Source organism: Aspergillus novofumigatus (genome assembly GCF_002847465.1).
Source record: "Aspergillus novofumigatus IBT 16806 chromosome Unknown P174scaffold_5, whole genome shotgun sequence".
NCBI lineage: Eukaryota > Fungi > Ascomycota > Eurotiomycetes > Eurotiales > Aspergillaceae > Aspergillus > Aspergillus novofumigatus.
The window spans coordinates 1,987,535-2,007,053 of NW_020194278.1; the positions used below are offsets into that span (position 1 = coordinate 1,987,535).

The 19,519-nt window shown below is 50.5% G+C and overlaps 12 protein-coding genes across 12 annotated transcripts; 6 read left to right on the plus strand and 6 right to left on the minus strand.

Annotated features, from left to right (window-relative positions):
• Positions 1-583: 583 nt before the first annotated feature.
• P174DRAFT_452259 (putative 2-hydroxychromene-2-carboxylate isomerase) lies at positions 584-2,114 on the plus strand (the record flags this gene model as incomplete). Its single annotated transcript, XM_024829066.1, has 5 exons — positions 584-723; positions 861-936; positions 995-1,094; positions 1,153-1,436; positions 1,496-2,114. The coding sequence occupies 5 exons, from the start codon at positions 584-586 to the stop codon at positions 1,697-1,699; spliced, it is 804 nt and encodes a 267-aa protein (XP_024681606.1). The 3' UTR covers positions 1,700-2,114.
• P174DRAFT_422035 (uncharacterized protein) lies at positions 1,871-2,374 on the minus strand (the record flags this gene model as incomplete). The annotated part of the gene is made up of 2 exons (XM_024825008.1): positions 1,871-1,983; positions 2,047-2,374. 2 exons carry the CDS (start codon positions 2,372-2,374, stop codon positions 1,871-1,873), a joined length of 441 nt encoding a protein of 146 aa, XP_024681607.1.
• An 890-nt stretch (positions 2,375-3,264) lies between these two features.
• P174DRAFT_461478 (lytic polysaccharide monooxygenase auxiliary activity family 9 protein) lies at positions 3,265-4,129 on the minus strand (the record flags this gene model as incomplete). The annotated part of the gene is made up of 4 exons (XM_024830002.1): positions 3,265-3,687; positions 3,745-3,933; positions 3,957-3,972; positions 4,029-4,129. The coding sequence occupies 4 exons, from the start codon at positions 4,127-4,129 to the stop codon at positions 3,265-3,267; spliced, it is 729 nt and encodes a 242-aa protein (XP_024681608.1).
• On the plus strand, positions 3,999-5,327 carry P174DRAFT_218240 (uncharacterized protein). The gene has a single exon (XM_024821371.1). The coding sequence runs from the start codon at positions 4,258-4,260 to the stop codon at positions 5,164-5,166; it is 909 nt and encodes a 302-aa protein (XP_024681609.1). The 5' UTR covers positions 3,999-4,257; the 3' UTR covers positions 5,167-5,327.
• A 1,200-nt stretch (positions 5,328-6,527) lies between these two features.
• On the minus strand, positions 6,528-6,867 carry P174DRAFT_372897 (60S ribosomal protein eL38; the record flags this gene model as incomplete). The annotated part of the gene is made up of 2 exons (XM_024822462.1): positions 6,528-6,673; positions 6,804-6,867. The coding sequence occupies 2 exons, from the start codon at positions 6,865-6,867 to the stop codon at positions 6,528-6,530; spliced, it is 210 nt and encodes a 69-aa protein (XP_024681610.1).
• Positions 6,868-7,056: 189 nt separating this feature from the next.
• On the minus strand, positions 7,057-7,517 carry P174DRAFT_422038 (uncharacterized protein; the record flags this gene model as incomplete). The annotated part of the gene is made up of 2 exons (XM_024825009.1): positions 7,057-7,327; positions 7,384-7,517. The coding sequence occupies 2 exons, from the start codon at positions 7,515-7,517 to the stop codon at positions 7,057-7,059; spliced, it is 405 nt and encodes a 134-aa protein (XP_024681611.1).
• Positions 7,518-8,026: 509 nt separating this feature from the next.
• Positions 8,027-9,019, plus strand: P174DRAFT_452264 (Ish1 domain-containing protein). Its single transcript, XM_024829067.1, has 5 exons — positions 8,027-8,153; positions 8,224-8,236; positions 8,296-8,379; positions 8,445-8,491; positions 8,547-9,019. The coding sequence occupies exons 1-5, from the start codon at positions 8,118-8,120 to the stop codon at positions 8,637-8,639; spliced, it is 273 nt and encodes a 90-aa protein (XP_024681612.1). The 5' UTR covers positions 8,027-8,117; the 3' UTR covers positions 8,640-9,019.
• P174DRAFT_371789 (putative nuclear transport factor 2 domain protein) lies at positions 8,849-9,389 on the minus strand (the record flags this gene model as incomplete). Its single annotated transcript, XM_024822395.1, has 2 exons — positions 8,849-9,291; positions 9,344-9,389. 2 exons carry the CDS (start codon positions 9,387-9,389, stop codon positions 8,849-8,851), a joined length of 489 nt encoding a protein of 162 aa, XP_024681613.1.
• A 362-nt stretch (positions 9,390-9,751) lies between these two features.
• P174DRAFT_372243 (methionine--tRNA ligase MSM1) lies at positions 9,752-11,905 on the plus strand (the record flags this gene model as incomplete). Its single annotated transcript, XM_024822418.1, has 9 exons — positions 9,752-9,950; positions 9,985-9,994; positions 10,022-10,139; positions 10,195-10,266; positions 10,332-10,418; positions 10,471-10,602; positions 10,658-11,022; positions 11,076-11,553; positions 11,633-11,905. The coding sequence occupies 9 exons, from the start codon at positions 9,752-9,754 to the stop codon at positions 11,903-11,905; spliced, it is 1,734 nt and encodes a 577-aa protein (XP_024681614.1).
• A 641-nt stretch (positions 11,906-12,546) lies between these two features.
• On the plus strand, positions 12,547-13,934 carry P174DRAFT_422042 (putative L-serine dehydratase; the record flags this gene model as incomplete). The annotated part of the gene is made up of 2 exons (XM_024825010.1): positions 12,547-12,807; positions 12,864-13,934. The coding sequence occupies 2 exons, from the start codon at positions 12,547-12,549 to the stop codon at positions 13,932-13,934; spliced, it is 1,332 nt and encodes a 443-aa protein (XP_024681615.1).
• Positions 13,935-14,795: 861 nt separating this feature from the next.
• On the minus strand, positions 14,796-16,225 carry ramB (bifunctional protein farnesyltransferase/protein geranylgeranyltransferase). The gene is made up of 3 exons (XM_024821372.1): positions 15,835-16,225; positions 15,661-15,765; positions 14,796-15,604 (listed from the first exon to the last, which is right to left on the minus strand). The coding sequence occupies exons 1-3, from the start codon at positions 16,062-16,064 to the stop codon at positions 14,866-14,868; spliced, it is 1,074 nt and encodes a 357-aa protein (XP_024681616.1). The 5' UTR covers positions 16,065-16,225; the 3' UTR covers positions 14,796-14,865.
• An 882-nt stretch (positions 16,226-17,107) lies between these two features.
• Positions 17,108-19,409, plus strand: P174DRAFT_461483 (uncharacterized protein; the record flags this gene model as incomplete). The annotated part of the gene is made up of 4 exons (XM_024830003.1): positions 17,108-17,130; positions 17,245-17,280; positions 17,406-19,325; positions 19,352-19,409. 4 exons carry the CDS (start codon positions 17,108-17,110, stop codon positions 19,407-19,409), a joined length of 2,037 nt encoding a protein of 678 aa, XP_024681617.1.
• Between the last annotated feature and the right edge of the window lie 110 nt (positions 19,410-19,519).

Below are 19,519 nucleotides of genomic sequence, written 5' to 3' on the forward strand. Positions count from 1 at the left end.
CCTGTTGTTCTCGTTTGACAAACGGGGAGACACTTGGATCCCGCAGAGTTGTTTTGCAAACGTGGCAGTAAGCACCATACGAGTGGCTTGGTAAATACTTTGCATGGCGACTCCTCTCGGTCACTGTATCCTGAAAGGACTCCATGTCCGTACCATCGGACATCCCCAACGGCTTGGAACCTTTGAAACCCCAACAAAAGTGTACTGGGCTGATACTGATTACTGATCGCTTCAATTCAACGTGCTCTAGTTCCTTGGCACTTGTAAAATCATGGAGAACAGTGAAGCTGGCCTGTTCAAGTATTGTATGCGGCCAAGCCATGCGGCTTGCAGTGACCTGGTCATGAGAAGAGTGAGATGCGACTAGAAGGCACTATCTCGTCTGCATGTTTCATCTCGCATCGCCCTTCCTCATTGAGGTAGAAACACGGAAGAAAATTGTCATTTTTTGCCAGCGTTCTTTGGCTGTGTCCTGGACTCCTGATGTAGCGGTCGGATGCATGATTCCGTGCTCTCGGGGTTTGAAAATGTCTCCTCGAACGAGCATCAGAGTGGCTAGCAGCGTAGAGATATTCAGATGACCATGGAGAGAGGCAGCGGCGGCCTGGAATTGCCGGAAAGTCCGTATACGAGCGTCTACATCAGAGAGCATGAAGTACTTCGTATACGATATAGCATCAATGGGGACAGCCTCGGCAGTCCCGCTGATGGTGACTCAGCGGCGTATGTTGAGGTTGTATCAAATGCCACGACACTCATTAAAATGTTGAGGTTTGACGAACTATATAAACGAGCCTTATCTGCTTCCAGATTTACAAGACTGAGCCTTAACAACAGACTGCGTTACCTGGACTGCACAGCATGGCCGCTCCCAAGATTACACTCTACTTCGACATCGTGAGCCCGTTCGCTCATATAGCGTTTCATGTATTGAAGGTGAGTGATAGCATGCTCGCATCCAACGTCTAAGAGGCTGCTAGTAACATTTTTGAAGCACTCTCCGACCTTCGCCAAGTGCGATATTACATATGTGCCCATTTTCCTGAGTGGGTTGTTGAAGGCATGCGAGAATACTCCACCCCTCCGGATCAAGAGTAAGTCAATTTCCAGGGAGGTTTCATGCTCAAACCAATACCTAATTGTGTCCTCCAGACAAGGCGCAATGGACCAACCAAGAACGGCTCCGCTGGGCCCGCTACTTCTCCGTTCCCATTGTTGAACAAACACCGGCAGGCTTTCCGTCCCTGACTGTGGCAGCGCAGCGTGCTCTGTGCGCCATCTCGCAAAAGGCGCCGGAACGCTTTGTTCCCGCTATCGAGGCGCTCTTTCAGTCCTACTGGGTCGAAGGGAATAGCCAGGTCGGACAACCTGAGGGATTCGGCCCCGTCCTGGAGAAAGTGCTCGGCAAAGAAGGCGCACAGCAGATCCTCAACGCCGTACGTTGATTGTTGTTACTGCGTTTCGTATTGCTGGCTTTACTGACCGTCGGTAACAGGCGAGCCAAGATGAGGTCAAATCGCTCTTGTCGGCCAACACTGATCGTGCATTCAAGTCCGGTGCCTTTGGGCTTCCCTGGTTTGAGTGCACGAACTCCAAGGGTGAGACAGAAGGGTTCTGGGGAAACGACCATCTGGGCCAAGTCGCCGAGTTCTTGGGATTGGATCGCAGTCTGGACAAAGGTTTCCGGGCGGTGCTGTAGCCCGTAGGATAAAGGGCGTAACATGATGTCTAATTTGTCGCTTTCCGATATTTTTTCTGCTGTCATTTCGCAGTTCGCGATTCTGCTTGCCATTGGTGTCGTAGCTAGGCGGATCGTCAATTTGAATGTATGTACATCGATTTTCTCAGATGAGGCCAAGCCTCGGCAATGTCATTGCTGCTTCGAAGGCCGCACCGCATCGCTCTTGTGCCTTTCCTGCAGAAACTCGACGATTCGCTCCTTGGGCAGCTCATCAATCCTGCGGGCTTCTTGCGGATCGCAGTCTGTCTCTTATCAGCCATCAACCAATCTATTCAATCAATCAATCGATAACTAAATGAACAAACCTTCAACTCCCGTACCTGTACTCTCCTCCGCCTGTTTACTCCCCATCGTGATCGAGTACGCCGTATCCCGAACCTCCCGGACAACATCCTCGGCCGAAACCGCACCAGCCTTATTTCTGATCTCGGCCATGGTCGTCCCAGCCATGTTGCTGATGTGATTCCCCAGGTCAGCGAGGGAACTGGTTGTCGTCGAGTACATATCCGCAGTGCTGGTGCTGGGCCCAGTGGCCCTAGTCCCGTCCCGCCCTTGTTCCTCTGCTTGCTGCATCCTGGATTCTATTTCCGGGGGCTGCTGCGTATCGCGCGTGGAATTTGAATCGGGATCCATTTCGACCATCTTTTTAATTTAAACAATTCAATCTAAATCAATGGCAAACTTTTTGGCTGTTGTGTGGTGGGTTGTATAACTGTATAGCTTATATGAAATGAAAGGTCCATATGGGTCCACGTCCGGAGCCGATGACATCAACCGCGCAAGAAGCTCCAGGATATCATCATGTCATGATCATCTTTAGTCCATCCGTCAGCCTTATGGATCCCCCTGCAACGATAGCCGAGTTAGCAGAGTGGAGTCAGAATATTTTATTGGGTGTCTTATTCGCCGGTTTGGAATTTGTTCAGCAAGCAAGTACTCCCTGTCGTGGGCCCAGGTCCTTTTGTCTCTGGTTGACTGGGCTGAAGTCATACAGCATACTGGTACTGATTAGGCAGCATAATTTTTCAGTCATGCAGAAAGATGTCGTTGTTTGTGATATTCTGGTTGTAATCTGCTGGTCCAATATTGTTGAATCGGAAAGTGCATAGTTCTAATATATATATATATATATATATATCTTTCTTCCTCCAATTGGAATCCGGGAGCAAAGAACTACACAGTTAAACTCAAAAGTCGACTATATAAATTTGTAATCAGGGGTGAGGAATATAACCTCTCTAGGGCGAGGTTATGCTATGAAGACATACAGACGTCGTATTCCAGTAAACATCGTGGAGAATATATACATTGAAAAGATTCAACCACAATCAATCATAGAGACAGTGCCATAAGGATTGTCAGACAAAGAACTAGGAAAGGACTTTGATTCAACACATGTGCTAACGCTTGTCCCAGCCGTCTTCCAACCGTACTCTCCTCGCCTCAAACAGGCCACCGTTTTAGCCAGCTTCTGGCAGCCTGGGTCTTGGCCGGCGACGGAGATCAAAACAGGTGCTCGCCCCTTAAGCGCTGAACAATGCAGGACCAGGAATAGGGTACCCACCGCTCAGACCCGAGTAGATGTCAAACTTGATGCCAGAATCAGTGTTCTTGTACAGGGACGTGCCAGCGGTGCCAGATCCCTGAGCACTGCCGCCACCGGTGATCTTGATGTTGAAGCACTGGGGGTAGTTCTGAGCGCCGTTCAGGTTACCCGCAGAGTGAAGGCCGATGATCTCGTGGCGGAGGACGTAGTTTCCGGCGGCATAGGAGGCAGGAATGGTCACCGTGGCCGTGTTGTTGTTGGCGATCATTTCATCAGAAGCCCATTTACCAGGTGGGCTGGAGCCGTCGACCAAGCCTTGAGCGGCGATCTTGACGAACTTCAAGGTGGTCTTGTCCACGGTGGCGCAGTCGCCGTTGCACGGAGCGAGGTAGGTAATCAACTATAACTATGTTAGCCTACCTGGTCACAATGTGTTCTCTTCTCTTCGGCCTCGTACCGGTCCATGGTGAGACTCTGGCCACGTCGTCCACTGGAATTCGATCTGTGAACCAGCTGCAACGGTTGCGGTCAACTTGCCATTCTTTGCGCTCTTGTGGCAGATAATATCCGCAGACTGGTAGCCGGTGCCGTCCACAAAGCCGAGGTCGGTGGCGGTGGTGGACCAGGCGATTGTGTCGGGGGGTTGCTCATGTAGGGGTACTGGTTAACAAGGTACCCTCCGTAGCTTGAATAGGTGTTAGCTGTTATATATATCTGTCACTGTGTGGTTCAAGCACATACTATTTCCCATCAGCAACAATGCCTGAAACGTAGCCGTGGCCCGCCACGAGAGACGCCGAGGCCAGAAGGCCAGCAATGGAAGCGACCTTGGACAAAACCATGCTGTCTGATAGCAGAAGGTAAAAGTTCAGACAATAAGTTGAAGAAGCAGCAGCCAACGATTAAAGACCTGCTTGATCAGGGGCCTCTGGAGCTAGAAGTGATTGGGTTGAGCACAGAACAGAACAGAATGCAGCAATGGGGCGACATTTCAGGCCCTTTTATAACTATTCTGAAGTGCTTCGACCCCTGTAAGTATCAGCAGTGCATGGAACCAGAAACCCCGACGACCCCTGAAAAAGTGTCCTGGTGGGCAGCCGGCATAACTGAAGAAATTATCCATCCCTCTGATACAAGGGCTCCTGAATCACCAGATTCCCTTCTTCATCTTCGGCAGATAGGAACGCTACGAGAAATCCCGGCGCCAATGGCTGCATGCATGCATGGGTGCCATGAATCATTGGCGCTCCACAACCTTGCAATCCGGAAATGTTCTCTGACGCCGGCCTCTTTGGCCTGTGAATGCATGTACCGTGCAGCCACAGTCCCCTGCCGTTGTTCTTTTTTTCTCAGACCTTGCTGCTGGAACCGTCCAGAAACATCAGACGCATCAGCATCTTTCACCTTCCTCCACAGTGGATATCGCGCCTTGACCGGTGGGTACCTTCGATACACCGAGTATCACGGCTCAGCAGCAGTGAAACCCAGACATAGTGATCCATCTATCTTCACAAAGCACAATACGCCAGACCATCGCGACAGACTGAGACTCCTGGTCATCCGACTGACTAGTACGCCATCCAGCCGTTTCTCTTTGATGAAGAGGAGGCGTTGGGCATGCCGCACAAAGCACACAGCCAAGAGGCTCCCTGTATGGAAAGTGACGATCCCCCAGGTTTTGCCGGACACACGGGCCGACGGCAATATACGAGCCTTTGGCACTTTTGCCTTGGGATCCGTGCCTGAAACGGTTACCTCGCAGTTTCTTTTGCTGTGTTGGGCCTCTAAGGCGGCTCAGACCGAGACCAGGGAGGGTACCCCATATATAAGTGGCCTTACCTTGCAAGTGATTTGCCGTGCCTTGAAGAGAAATGATTAGCGTTCGATGTCCCAACTATTGTTTTGATTCGAGAATGCTTACTTTCACTGGCTGGCCCCTGAGCCTCTACTTCGAATAAAGCCGGCGCTTGACCTGTGTTGTTCATCATGGATACTACAAACGAACGCTAGAGCAAGTGCATAATTGATTCATCACCTGATGCCAGTCACCGTGCGGACAAAATCCTATGCGGAAGTCTTCATGGCCGACTGTCAACCATGACGATCGCCGTCTTCCTGACTCGCTGAAATGAGAGGGAGACATTGGAGTCGATGGGTTCAAGTTTCATCAAACCTTTGCCAAGACGTAAAATAGCCTAAGTCAGTCCATATCTGATACGACATACTGAAGATCGCGGGACGTGGACAATAAACCCGATACTGGAGGAAATGTGAAGATCCAATGAGAAGCGATCTTTCTGGCCCAATTCCAGTCAACTTGTGGTCTGCAACAAGGTGGGACTTGTGGAGTCCAGTCATTACTCGGTATCCCTCGAGGCGAAGTAGATAGATACGCACAGGTCAGACGTCGCACGAAGTCTCGACATAACAGTCAACAGTCTAGACAAGATCACAAGCGACCCCTTCCCAGTTTGTACCGGATGCTGTCCGAGTCCCGTATACATACGGCTTCAGATAATAATGCCAAGCGCTCCATCGTCTGCTCTGAGGAGGCAGCGCAGTATCATGTCCACCCTAAAGTGACTGCGTCTAATAGGCGTGCACCCCAGAGAAAGAATTAAAGATATCCTACGTCATATGGCTGTAATCTACAAAGTACGTATACCGGATTGAAATATTGCGTTCCATCCATGGCGACACAGGTCACAATCCATGTGTAAAACTACTCGTTTCAGCATGACCGGGAAGTGGAAAACAGGTAAGAGTTTTCAACTGTTTTTCTCCATTAAGTTATAGAGCCCAGGGGGCTTCGACAAAACAGCCCCTGGTGGTAGGTGCAGGTAGCTAGGTCGTCTGGCTGATGTGAAAATGCCATCTGCCCTGACGTTTCGACGTGTTCAATAACAGTCGCGAAGAAAAACAGATTCACCGCATAAGCTGAATTGTCATTCTAATATCGGCCCACAAAAGTTCATGCCCATGCCGATTCGCTTTTGGTAGTTGTTTCCTGCATTGACCGAGCTCAAATCACCCTTTCCCCATCGACTGAAGGTATTTACAGAGCCTTCTTCTTGTCACCCTTGGACACATCGACAACCTTGAGAGCTGTTGCAAGACGTAGCGTTAGCTTGATATCCCGAGCAGAAACGCGGCTTGTTTTCTCATTCCACTCATCACTTCTACCACTGCACACTATTCCCAAAAAAAGTGGTCCGTGACTGGGGCAACCCGGAAAGGAACTTAGGTTGGCAACGCACCTGGGGGCAGGCTCTGCTTGAGCTTGTCGGCCTTGTCGGAGTCCTTCAGGACAAGAGTGTAGATGAAGCGGTGGCATCTGACCTTGAACTTGATCTGCTGGGTCGAGCGGTTGCGCTTGATGCGGGCAGCTGTAAAAAGAGAAAACCAATTGTTAGCATCCATGCAATTCCATTGCTAATCCTTCCACGGAGCTGAATCCGAGCTTATTCACATCGCTCTACTCCGTAAAACCGGGGAAATCGTGTGCGGGAAACGTACAGGAGGCATCCTTGCGGCGGCAGATCTCGATGAACTGCTTGATATCGGAAACTTCACGAGGCATGGTGGGCAGGGGATATGGACGCAAACCGGGTGATCTGAAAGAAAGTCGGGAGCGAGGGAATGGAGTGCAATCACTTTCACGGAGTCTCAACACGGGCAGCTACGGACACTTGAGGCAATTGTGTGGAATCTGGCAGATTAGGGTTTAGCCGGTGGGAAACCCTTGGCTGCTGCGCCACACAACCACACATCACAGCCTCTCCTCCTCTTGTGGCTGGTGCTGCCTCCACTGCCATGGCGGCACAGTCCCAGGCGCAATATTGTCGGTAACTCTGGATGCATCTCTGTAAATCGGGTTGGGGTGATGGATCACTGATGCAGCATCCGCTTGACTTGGTGCAAAGTCATATCGAACGGGTGCAGCTGTGAGAGGAACATCTCCGAGCTCCACGCCATTTCTGCTCCTCGGATCTCTCTTGGAAAGATGGACTCGGAGTCTGTTTCGCCTCCAGAAGGCAACCCTGAGCATTGGAGATGAGCATCACCGTCATATATGGGATACGATACTGCCACTTACAATTTGACTGAATTGCTGAGAAAGATGATCATAAATGTAAGGACACTGAAAGCTAGACCTGCCCGCAACAGTGTATCGAACCACTCGAACGCGGGATCGTAAACGCGATTGCTGCCCTTGGGCGGCGGAGGCATGATGGTGATGATGGAAATAGCAGAGTAACGTAAAGGTATTTCTGATGTATGAATAGGCGAAATGTTTTGAGTATGAGAGAGCGTGGCTTGATAACAGTAGGTATACGGTAAAAATTCTATGACTGCACAGAGGGAACGAACAGGGCAAAGTGAGATGTATTAATCTTCAAAGAAGACGGACTGCAGCTATCAGGTACTATATCTAGAGTTGCTCTTTCCTACTCAAGCCACAAGTAAAACTACAGGAAGGCATGATCATGACAAACAGGAGCTGGCAGCTTGAGCAAAATCGCAACAATGGGGTAGGAGCCTCACTTCCTTCTGTATTCAATCTATCAGGTAGAATTCAGGAAATAATGCAGCAAGCGCGAACCGAGGATATGTGGATGCCTGAGGTGTTTATATCCCCAGAATGTGGCGTTGGTGCTGCAAGTGGCGGTGCAAAGGTCTAGGCGGCAGCTTTCCGACCAGCTTGGCTCGTAGCTTCTGTGGCGAAACCATCCTATAACGACAGAAGATAATATCGAATATCAACTCGAATATCAACAACCGACATCTCGCAGACGTGTTCTCCGCGCGAAAAAGCCTGTATTTGGAAAAATGCCCACAGCCTTAGACCGAGCAATGAGTTCCAAGGTGAGTATACCCCAGCCTGCTGCTTTCAGCCATATTTCATCTTAGTGGTAACTTGCTGACACATATCCAGAATCTTGTCCTGGGTAACTTCTCCGGGTGGCGCACACATTGAGTCAACACGAATCAAACTGACAGGATGTAGGTTTCGCCGGGATGGTCACAGCTGCCGCAGCGTGGGCAATCTGGGGAAGCGACATGTTCCCGTCCGAGCCAGACCCAACTGGAGGTATGAAACTCAGGGCCATTGCCATACCGGAGTAGAAGGTTGACTGTGTGACTGACTCTGAGAAGATCCTGAATACTGGACTGCCGACGAGATGCGGAGATGGCTCCGCAATGTACGTTCCTCTCCTCTCATAAAGGATGTACCAACTAACTGGCGGCGATCTGCAGAGAGCTCTCCTGCCCACTGAACAGGCCACACGCGACGAATTACTCGAGCGTGTCAAAGCGAATCTGCGCGTACCGCCGAGATCAACCACCTGAGTTTTATGAGACACACGAATGTCGTGTTTGAATCAGTTTCTGTATTTTCATGGCGTTCTCTTTGTACTCATTTCGTTATTCAAACCAGCAGAGATACCTAGTGCGCGCGCCGTCTATGGATGAATAAGCGATGATCGTGTTATGAGCGACCTGTCGAAAAAGTTGATATGTTGGACGTAAGCACATTGCCTCTTCGGAGTATGCATTAATCAAACGACAAGTCGAAAGTTTTGTGTTTGAATAAGCCATTCTCTGCGGCGTTTTCCTTTGGGGGCATCCGCTGTAGGATTCGGTACCAGAATGAAGGTTTCACTGAAGCCACGCTGCGGTAGATCTCTGGACTCCCCAAATCGTACATAGCCGCTTACTACCACCAATATTGACATGTCCTTGACAGTCGTCTGATTGGGGAGCTTCACGCCGGATGTTGTTGGCGTGGGGTACGTTGGATTGATGACCTGACAATCGAACGACTGCACCTCGTAATGAGCAGGGGGCATCTGGTTGACGAAAATTTCTTGGACGGCATTGCCATCCGCGACAGCGTTTCCGTTGAATAGGATCGTAGACGTGGGCTGGCCGTAGAATGAAGCGATTGCGGCGCGATTGGACTGCAGAGCCGGGTAGAATGATTGGACAAAATCAGTAGCAGCTGGAAAGACACAGTCAGAAAGGAACAACAATGTTGGCAGGGCCCAAACTACCATCAGTTGACACTCTTGTGAGCACATCTTCACTTCGAGTAGTCATTTTGGCGACAGATTAAGCTGGATGTAGATTCCGCGAGCTCTGGTCGATGATGGAATATGCGACAACAATTTCGTGTACGACAGCGAGACGCGCGACACGAACGTTAATAACACGGTATTGAAGCTTCTAGAGGGACTGTAAATGTTCAAGATCCCTGATAGATTGGGTTGAGGAATGAGACCGACGTTAACAATTGCAGAGGTGGAAATTGCAGGTTATGTATTGGAGAACGGACATCATGAGGGAAAAAAGTTACGGAGGAGCTTGGACCACCCGGAGATTATCGAGCTCCGAGAAGTCACCCAGCATGAGAATTGTCTTCCATAAACAACTTCATTTTTCCATGTCACTATTGCTTCCCAATGGCTTCCTCTAAAGGGAGACTCCGTACGCTTTCATGGGCCAGTCAATTTGTAGCCCATAGGCGTCCATTGTGGAGATGTGCTCCGTGCAGAAGTCCTACTCAGGCCATTTCAGCGCGCCGATTCGCGACAGCGACTTCCGAGCAAAGCTTGAAGAAGCCGTACTATGTGACGACTCCAATATTCTATGTGAACGCCGGTACGAGCCTCTATCAACTCTATGCGGACCCCAGCGTCGAATCCGTACTGATGGGATCGATTTTCTGAAAGCCCCCATGTTGGTCATTTCTATACTATGGTGATCACCGATATTCTGAAGAGATGGCGGGTACTTCTTGGAGACAAGGATGCTCAACTGTTGACCGGAACCGACGAACATGGAATGAAGGTATCTTCTGGTGCTTGATCTGGGGCTGTCTCACGCGGTTAACTTGTTGAAATAGATTCAGCAGGCCGCGAGCGCGGCAGGCATGGACCCTCAAGCCTTTTGTGATATGAACTGCAAAACCTTTCAGGTCGGTCGCCTCCTTTTGCAGCACTTACGAGAACCTCTACTTAAATTTGCGATAATGAGTTTCAGGCGCTAGCAAAAGCCGCAAATGTTGACTACGATCATTTCATACGAACGACCGACCCGGCGCACAAGGAGGCTGTTCAATACTTCTGGGTTCGTCAGAAATGCTGCTGGCTATTTGCTCCGCATGCTGACTATGGGAAAGGAAATGCTGAACCACCGGGGCTATATTTACACTGCAAAGCACGAGGGATGGTATTCTGTCAGCGACGAAACTTTCTATCCCCCAACACAAGTGCAGAACTCCTTAGATCCCTCTACTGGAAGGAAGAGAATGGTATTTGGTCCTAGAAGTCGGATGTTATCAGATGTACAATCACTCACTATTCCAGGTTTCAGTTGAGACAGGAAAAGAGGTAGAATGGTCCTCGGAAACCAACTATCACTTCAGACTGTCTGCCTTCCAGGAGCGCCTTCTGGAGTTATACAAGAGTACAGAGTTCGTCACGCCTGGTAACTATGTGGCAGACCTCGTCAAGTCAGTCTCCTCGGGACTATCAGATTTGTCGATCTCTAGGCCTGTAGAGCGATTGACCTGGGGCATTCCTGTACCGGGCGATGAGACCCAAACGATCTATGTCTGGCTAGACGCCCTTATCAACTATTTGACTAAGGCTGGGTACCCTTTTCCTCCTGGCCAGGAGGGCCGACTAGGTTGGCCAGCCGATGTGCATGTCATCGGCAAGGATATTGTTCGGTAAGTTATTCTTCCGCGGGACGGGCGGGACGAAATATTGACAGCCGTGTCAGTTTCCATTGCGTCTACTGGCCCGCCTTCCTCATGGCATTGGATTTGCCCCTACCTCGTAGGGTCCTCATTCATGGTCACTGGACCATCAACCGGGAAAAGATGTCGAAATCCACCGGGAATGTGGTGAATCCCTTTTTCGCGATTGATCGGTTTGGCGTCGACACCATGCGTTTCTTCCTTGCTTTCCAAGGTGGACTAGCGGGGGATGCCGACTATGACAACTCCTACATTATCCGTGATTACAAAAAGATGCTCCAATGGGGCATTGGAAACCTAACCCACCGTACAATTGGTTGTGCAAAGGGTAACCTGCGGTCATACATTGCGGACGCAGCCGCCGACAAGCTGCCCGCGCCGACGCCCGAAGATCTGGAGCATCAATCGCTTCTGGAGCAGACACCTGATAGAGTGGCGGAACAAATGGAAAAGTTAAACCCCCGTGCCGCTTTGCAGGACATCATGGTGATTATCGAGAAGGTCAGTGTTGAGAGTCCAATCACAACGACTAGACTCGATTATCTCAGACTGACATCGCTTTTGTTATCCTTAATCGCAGACAAACAAGTATTTCCACGCGGCAGAGCCATGGAAAACTCCAGCCGAGTCGCAGCGAGTGCTCTACAATGTCGCCGAGTCCCTACGAATCTCCGGTATTCTATTGCAACCTTTTATGCCCAGTAAGTCCAACGAACTTCTCGATATTCTCCGTGTAGACAAGACAGAGCCATCGAAACGGAGCTTTTCGGCTGCACGCTACGGTTGTGATCCGGACTACGGTGAGGGTGTCAAAAAGAGTATTCTTTTCCCGCCTCTCATTATTGAAGAATGATGGGAGAATGAGTTTCCGTTTGATAAGAAGAAAGGATCACAGTCCAATCATACAGAAAGATGATGATTCTCTGCTTCTCCGCCAATGCAAGGTTAAGTAAGACACTTTTCCGTTACTTGCCAGTGGAGCTGGGTTGCAGGACTACACGATCATCGCCATGTATAGATGAGACAAGGTTTATGTTATGTCATGGCGTACGGCTTCTGGATCCTCCTACGCTTGTCCACAAGGTTATCAGCGGGAAAAAGTGTTCCAGAATCGCGACGTTGAATTCCCGCACACCTTGCGGACGGAAAACCCTGGCCCTTTCCCGCGGCAAACCTCCTATCAGAGTAATCGGGAAGTATGCCCTAATGTATATCAGAAGAACTGGTGTTTTGGAGTCATATAGTTCATGGATAAGCAGGAATTGGCTTGTATTATTTCTCTCATGTTGTATCTTGGCTTCTAATCTCCAGTGTGATACTAGGAGTCACTTTTTTCCCCGGCTTTTTTGCGTTCCTTGATACCTCATATACTCTGCTCGGTTTATACTATTACCTCCCAACTTACGAATTGGATTGGCATACAATACTTTTCAATTGTGCTCTATTGTCTTTTCCCTGGTCTCTTGAGCAGACGTGAATCCCCGCTCTTACACCATGGGCAGCATCTCACCTGAGGAAGCGAAGCTGAGCTTCAAGATGCCATGGGTTGAGACTCCCCTTGTGGAATCCGCCTGCCTGTCTCGTGCAGCAGGCTGTAGAATCTTCTTGAAACTCGAGAACATTCAGCCCAGCGGATCCTTCAAATCTCGTGCAATGGGCAACCAGATCCTCTCGCACCTCGTCAAGCCGGAAAACGCTGGCCGGCGGGTGCATTTCTATGCTTCCTCGGGGGCAATGCCGGCCTGGCTGCCGTCTGTGCTGCCCGGAGCTTGGGTTATCCTTGCACCGTGGTTGTGCCTGTCTCGACCAAGCCCTTGATGGTGAACAAGCTGCGTGCGGCGGGCGCTTCAGACGTCATCCAGTACGGCGAGACATTCTCTGAAGCTGGAGAGTACATGCGCGAAGTGATTATGAAGGCAGATGGCGGAGACGCCGGGAAAGATGTGGTCAAGATTGCCCTCCATCCCTTCGACAATGAGCCCATCTGGGAGGGAAACAGCACGATCATCGATGAGCTCGCTGCTCAGCTGCCGCCGGTAACAACCAGAGAAGAAGCTATCGCCTACAATGGTCGTGCTTTGCCACTGGACGCGGTGATCTGCAGTGTTGGCGGCGGCGGACTGCTTAATGGTCTTATCATGGGCCTAGAGCGACGGAGACACTTACAAAAACAGAGCTCACACTACAGCAACGGCATCACATCCTCTCAACCAGACCCCATCCACATACTCGCTGTCGAAACCCAAGGCACAGACTCCCTCGCCGTCGCTGTCGCCCAGAAATCCCTCGTCTCCCTCCCCAAGATCACATCCCAAGCTACCTCGCTGGGCGCCATCCGCGTTTCGGAACGTACATTCAAATACGCCATCTCCCCTCCACCCGGCATTGCTGTGCACAGTGCTGTCCTCTCAGATGCCGATGCCGCCCGGGGCGTGCTCCGTCTCGCGGACGACGAAAGACTGCTAGTGGAGTTGGCGTGCGGTGTCTGCGTCGAGGCAGCCATCGGCGATGCGGCCAAGGCACGCGCCTCGGGATCAGCAAGCACACATTTGACAGCCGAGCAGGCAGCCCTGACAGGAAAGAAGCGGAAGAGGACACAGACGGAGTTCTCCCAGCGGGATGAAGGGTACGGCGATGACCGACTGTCGTCCGGAGAAACCGAAACGGAGGCGGAAGAGACGGGCAGCCAGCCTCAAGCACATCCTTCCGAAAATACGCCGTCGCCGTCGCCGTCGCATGAGTTCCAATCCAAGCTGAAGCAATTGGTCCCTAACCTGCAACCGGATAGTCGAGTGGTGATCATCGTCTGCGGAGGCAGCAATGTCACCATCGACGTGGCGGCAGAGTGGAGGAAGATGTTACAGGAGGGTTGGGGGGCTTAAACCAGTTCTTCCCACAACAGTATATACAATATTCCCTTTAATAACGGATACGATTTCTTGATTTGACGACTGCGTTCATGCTATGGCTATGGGATTTGGCTTTCTTGGAGTACTTGGGATTGTTTTACAAGCTAGAATGGAGGGTTTGTCAATTTGACGCTGAAAATGACTGCTACCGAGGCTATTTACGGCCTCGTTTCCACCACCTCTGTCTTTAATTCACAGAGTAGGATAGGATTAATCAATACCTTGCAATGGATACCATCTTTTAGAGTTGCAGCTGCGGACTCGATACGGACTTGCCCAATTGGAACGTGCAGAATATGTCCTGCTCTTTGTCCCTCTGTCTTTTGTCGTTCTTTCTCCTCTTCCCTTCTTCTCTTCTTTCCGTTTACTCGCTTACTTCCTCATTCTGTAATTCTATACAGTTTGATTGTCCCCGTCAAGCACCCAACTACGTTGCACATCAACGTGAGCACAATATGGCGACCACGTGCGAAGTGCAGCTGGACTCCTTCCAACTCCCGACGATTCTCTCAGTGTCCTCCGTCGCAGCCGCCTTCAAATAAGGCAGGCTTAGGCCAGGTTCAACATATTTTGGGTCGGTAGATAGCTTAGGCCTTTGGATGCTGTACATTGTTCTGTTTCAGGTAGAATTCAGTTTTCTGAGAATTATGCAATAGATGAACCGCTTCTTGCGTACTTCGATTGTCTCCCCGACCACACCACCTGCGCCCTTGCTTACGTATAAGGCAGACTTTCTGGTCCTAAATACTGAAATTCCTCTGTAAACATAACAACAATTACCAAAGACCGCCGTAGAATCGCAAATTATGTACATGGAAAACCAAAGAAACCCAAGAATTTTAACTCAGATAGGTAGAATTGATACAAAGAATCGTGTTTGAACCATTGCAAGAAACATCTCAGATCAAGCGGACGCAGATACCTCCGTAGCATGTGCCGCCGACGCCGTAATCTGCCGGATTCGATAGTCCCAGTAGTTCCTCCGGATAGGGTCGTACTTCTCCTTGAGGAGAGTGAGCATCTTAACCGCCTCGGCTGCGCTTCCTTCCTTGGATGAAGTGCTTTCGTCTTCCTCCGCGTACACGTCGGCTAACCATTCAATAGCGTGGCTACTTTTGACCGCAACGTCCACCACCTGACCGTTCTCCTGCTTTTCGACAACGAATCTCCGGGCAAAATCCTTCCACTCAGAAAGGGGTCTGCCGGCTGCCTGGAGTACTCCGCGCGCGTACGACCATGGACTGCGGTTCTCAGGAGCTTCGAGTATCCTATTCTGCGAGTACTGCAGCTCGGAGTCGACCAGATCCTCGTCGACAACTGGCAGGCGGCCTTTTTCCGAGGATGGCCCCGTGGTGTTGTGTAGACCGGCATCATGTTCGTTTTCATCACGCGGTCCAAATCGGAGCATGTACCGATGGTTCCAGGCGGAGTTGTTCCGGACGTCAGATTTCAGCAGCGCCTCCACATCCTGGATCTCGCGCGGATAATCCCAGAGCTTGAAATGTCGGACGAGCCAGTGGCGGTATGTCCAGACGTGATAGTTCTTGGCGTCCTGGGCAAACATCTCCATCAGGAAGTCCTGCTCGCTGGGCGGAAGAGTTGGAAAATGAGCCCGCGAAGACATGAGAACTTGGCGGTGGTGCCTGTTGAAGTGCGTCAGACGGATGGGATGCAAGGTGTAATAGAACCTAATACTTACCATATCTGGTAGTTCTTGAGATGCTTTAGGGCAACTTTATTGAGCCATTCAATCTCCTCATTGAGATTTTTTCCTAGGGCGAAAAGAATCTTAGCCCGGTATATCCTAAACAAAAGATATTAGTCATTTTGAACGCCGTTTTTAAGGCGGCGAAGACTGTAGTCTGATCCTTACCAAACAGTGTAATGCGCTGGGTTCATGGAGATGATGTCTCCTGTCAGTCTCAGCGCTCGCTCAGACATTTCGTTGGCGGCCATTACAGCTCGCAGGTAAGAAGTGGCCTCGAGATATTCCGGGAAATAGGAAATGGTGGCCAACGGCATGGCGCCGGAGGCACTGCCATCATTGAGCTCAATGGGCTTGGTAGATGCCCACTCTGGATCGGACGAGTATTTTCCCTCCATGCTGGGACGGAATAATGATTGGTGTTAATTTGAGCAACTGTCAAGAAGGAATTCTCCGGAAACAAGCTCCAAAACACTCTAGCAATATTAGAGTTTTGCTTTAATACGGAAGCATGCGAAATAGTCAATCAAAGTGAAGTATCCCGTAAAGGGCCGTGTTGATCTTGCTTGAAGAGCGATGGTACTATGCTCACAGTGACCACAGTCCGTTCCCACAGAAATGTAGGTTCTCCTTCGGCAGAGATTTGGTGAACAACCAATTGCTTCCAAATCGCTAGTGTCTATAATCGTATTTGAAAGGTAGATGTAACAATAAGTAGAAATGATCACAGCGAAGAGGGCGGTGCGGAGTAGTAAGGAGGAAATTCATCAAAAACACGATAAGATAATCGAGTGGGGTTGTGGCAGCCTCAGGCGGCCATCCCGAACAATATCAAGACAACAATATCAAACATCCTTCCTTTCTTCCTCTTTGCTTTCCTCATCCACAGCACCAAATCGTCTGATCATTCTTCTTTGTTCCAACCATTGATTTGGATATACATATACAGAAATAGGTCATGTCAAGCGAGTTGCCATGGAGCCCTCGTGGCCAGTAAGAACAACGAGCTTTCATCCTACTTCGTGGTCATGTACGTTTCTGGTAGCTGAGATGAAAGAGATCCGCCATGCGGCGCTGAGTGGCGTCGTGCTCCATGCTTTGGATGGCTTATCTGCTTTTGCAGCAGTCTTCAAGCATCTCTTCATACGAACGCCGTCGTTTGTGACAGTAGCAATGCTGACCTGTTCCTTGATTGACCAGTTCAAAGGGTCTCAATCATGCAGCTAGTTCCAACCATAGGGACTCCTGCTACCTCCCGAGAGCAGGGGATCAATGACTCGCCATGGATAGTCCTGAGAAACTCCACGATTCATATACTTCCCGGATAGCCTTCAACTTGCCCCAAACAGGCAGACATCGCAACCGGTCTCTAATTGGACGCCGCCTGCTGATAAGCTCAGGGTTTCCCCGCACGCTCTCGGCATCTATTATCTTTGTCCAGATGACTTGCTTCTACTTTGAGCGGTAATGGGGAGTTTGAAAGTTTCTTCCAACTTCCAACATCTCTCGATGACAACCTATCTGCTTTATTGTTGTCTCAGCCGATGAGATTGAATCGTTATGCGACGAGTCAAAAAGTCCCGCAACGGTTGTGCTAGGTGTAAGAGCAAAAGGGTGAGTGTATCCTCGACATATGCCCGTCACGTAGAGCCTCGACTCTGTGACTGCGATAATTTGTTAGGATCGGATCACTGAACATGATGATAGGTCAAATGTGGGGAAGAAAAACCACACTGTAGCCGATGTATCCGTTTAGGAGTGAAGTGCCCCGGATATGTTCAATCTCTGCGCTGGGTGACCAAGTTTCAAGAGCCCGACAATGATCAAACGAGCATCTCTGAAGCATCCGCATCCAGATCAATTCAATCCTCAGGTCGGCGGCCGTCAATTTCACCCAAATCGCCGGTCTTCATCAATTCATTGCCGCAGGTCCCGTTGGCATTAGATAGTAGCAACCTGAATTCGAACCGTCCACATGAACCATCTGAAACAAGAGTATTGGAAGCGGATGGCGGAAGTGTCTTGTGTGATAATCTATGGGATCTCCAGAGCACAGGCTCTCTTCCTGAGTTGACGGATCTTTGCCCTCCGTCCCCAGCGTCAGCATCGCCTCCGATATCAGTGCCACGACGGGAGAGCTCCGTACTCGACTTCGGAACGCCAACGAATCTCACAACCTTCTTTTCATCAGCAGGATCAGAGCTGCAACATAATTCTCATCATTTTTCCGGTTTCTCGCCTTCGACGATCATCCGCACGTATTCCTCGTCCCATCCAAAGCCGCCTTTGCACGATTTCACCTCGATTCCTCAAACGTTGAACAACCCCTCTTGGACTTTGATTGAATATTACTTCAAAGAGGTAGCCGCTCTGTTCTCTAGCTATGATAGCCAGATGAACCCATTCCGGTCGACTGTATCACGTCTCTGGGGCTCCTCTCTGGCCATGTGCAAGACTATGCAAAGCATGGCAGCAGCCACCCTGGTGAACAATTTTCCAGAATTCGGCCCCTTGGGGCAACGCATGCGCAACGAAGCAGTGGAGATCATTTCCAAGGAGACTACCATGGACGACAAGTCCCTGTTGGCTCTGCTTATGCTGGGCCAAACCGCTAGCTGGCACGATTCCAAGGATTTAGGCGTCTCCTTTTTCAACCTCCTTCGCAAGCATCTGGATGTCAAGGCCGCCGAAACTGCAAGCCATAACCGCGGTAATAACCACCAATTCTTCGAGGAGGCTCTCGTCTACTGGGAGATGCTTCTGTCGTTTGTCGCAGACGACTCGGCCGTGTTGTCTGGGAAATCTGCCTCGGGAATCGATGAATCAGTCGTCCTGCAGCGAGTGCCCCATCCTTGGACGGGGATTGCCCGAGATACCCAGTTCACCGTACAAGAAGTAGGAAGGTTAATTCGCGCAGAAAGGAAGAGAGTCCGCGCCAGGAACTTCACCTCTCAGGCAGACATCGACCGAGCGCAGATGGCCATTACGAGGGCTCGAGAGCTGGAAGAAAGGCTGCTTGGTCTCGCTCATCCCACGGAGGGTGAAATCGTCAGTCCTGGAGACGAAGAGACACCAGTTTGGCATCTTCTCACCATGGCTGAGGTGTACCGCTGTACAGGTCTCCTGCAGCTGTATAGAGTTTTCCCCGATCTACTTCGTCATCGACTTCCTTCCAATCAGGCATTGTCTTCGCAGACAGACCAACAATCATCTGCTACTGGTCCGCGCGATCCTTTCTTTTCCTTTGACCCCGACCTAAATCTCGAGGGCATGGCCTGGTTCTCCGACTCTCCCTTCGCACAGCCGGAAAGCAATGTGCCGTCCGAACCAGCAGCGTCAAGCACGACCCAGTCAGAGTCTTATTACAGCAGCTGGTTGTCAGAATTTGCACTCACCACTCTGGCCCGCCTCAAGACCATTCCCCTCGAATCCCGTACCAGATGTCTCCAACCATTTCTGCTCGTCGCATCAAGTAGCGAACTTCGCCTGCCACGTGTAACGCCCACGGAAATCCCTCTAGACGTAGATGGGCCCCATCTCTCATCGCATGCCATCGAGGTTTCCAGGACGCGCCGCTTCGTTCTCGGACGGTTGACCTCCTTCATGCATGTCCTGCCTCCAAAGCCCATCAGCGTCTGCCTTCAACTTGTGCAAGAGGTGTGGAGACGAATGGATGCGGGGACAGTAACGTATACTGGATGGATGTCATGATTGAGAAGGGCTGGGAAACGACGATGGGTTGACAGCCTTAGGACATGGGGGCCGCGCCGCCCTGTCGCCCTGTGATACCAGATTAACGATATTTCTACGACGTTGTTCAATAGGCTGTCGAACATGACTGCCAGTGGCCTTG

What these genes read in the sequence shown, in the direction of transcription:
- ramB (XM_024821372.1), bottom strand. Translation starts at nt 16,064, where the DNA reads ATGGAGGGAAAATACTCGTCCGATCCAGAGTGGGCATCTACCAAGCCC. An exon ending in CCAGCGCATTACACTGTTTG is followed by an intron (nt 15,766 to 15,834) that starts GTAAGGATCAGA and finishes TCTTTTGTTTAG; the next exon opens with GATATACCGGGCTAAGATTC. An exon ending in CTCAAGAACTACCAGATATG is followed by an intron (nt 15,605 to 15,660) that starts GTAAGTATTAGG and finishes GCACTTCAACAG; the next exon opens with GCACCACCGCCAAGTTCTCA.
- P174DRAFT_452264 (XM_024829067.1), top strand. Translation starts at nt 8,118, where the DNA reads ATGCCCACAGCCTTAGACCGAGCAATGAGTTCCAAG. An exon ending in CGAGCCAGACCCAACTGGAG is followed by an intron (nt 8,380 to 8,444) that starts GTATGAAACTCA and finishes GACTCTGAGAAG; the next exon opens with ATCCTGAATACTGGACTGCC. An exon ending in TGCGGAGATGGCTCCGCAAT is followed by an intron (nt 8,492 to 8,546) that starts GTACGTTCCTCT and finishes GGCGATCTGCAG; the next exon opens with AGAGCTCTCCTGCCCACTGA.
- P174DRAFT_218240 (XM_024821371.1), top strand. Translation starts at nt 4,258, where the DNA reads ATGCAGCAATGGGGCGACATTTCAGGCCCTTTTATAACTATTCTGAAG.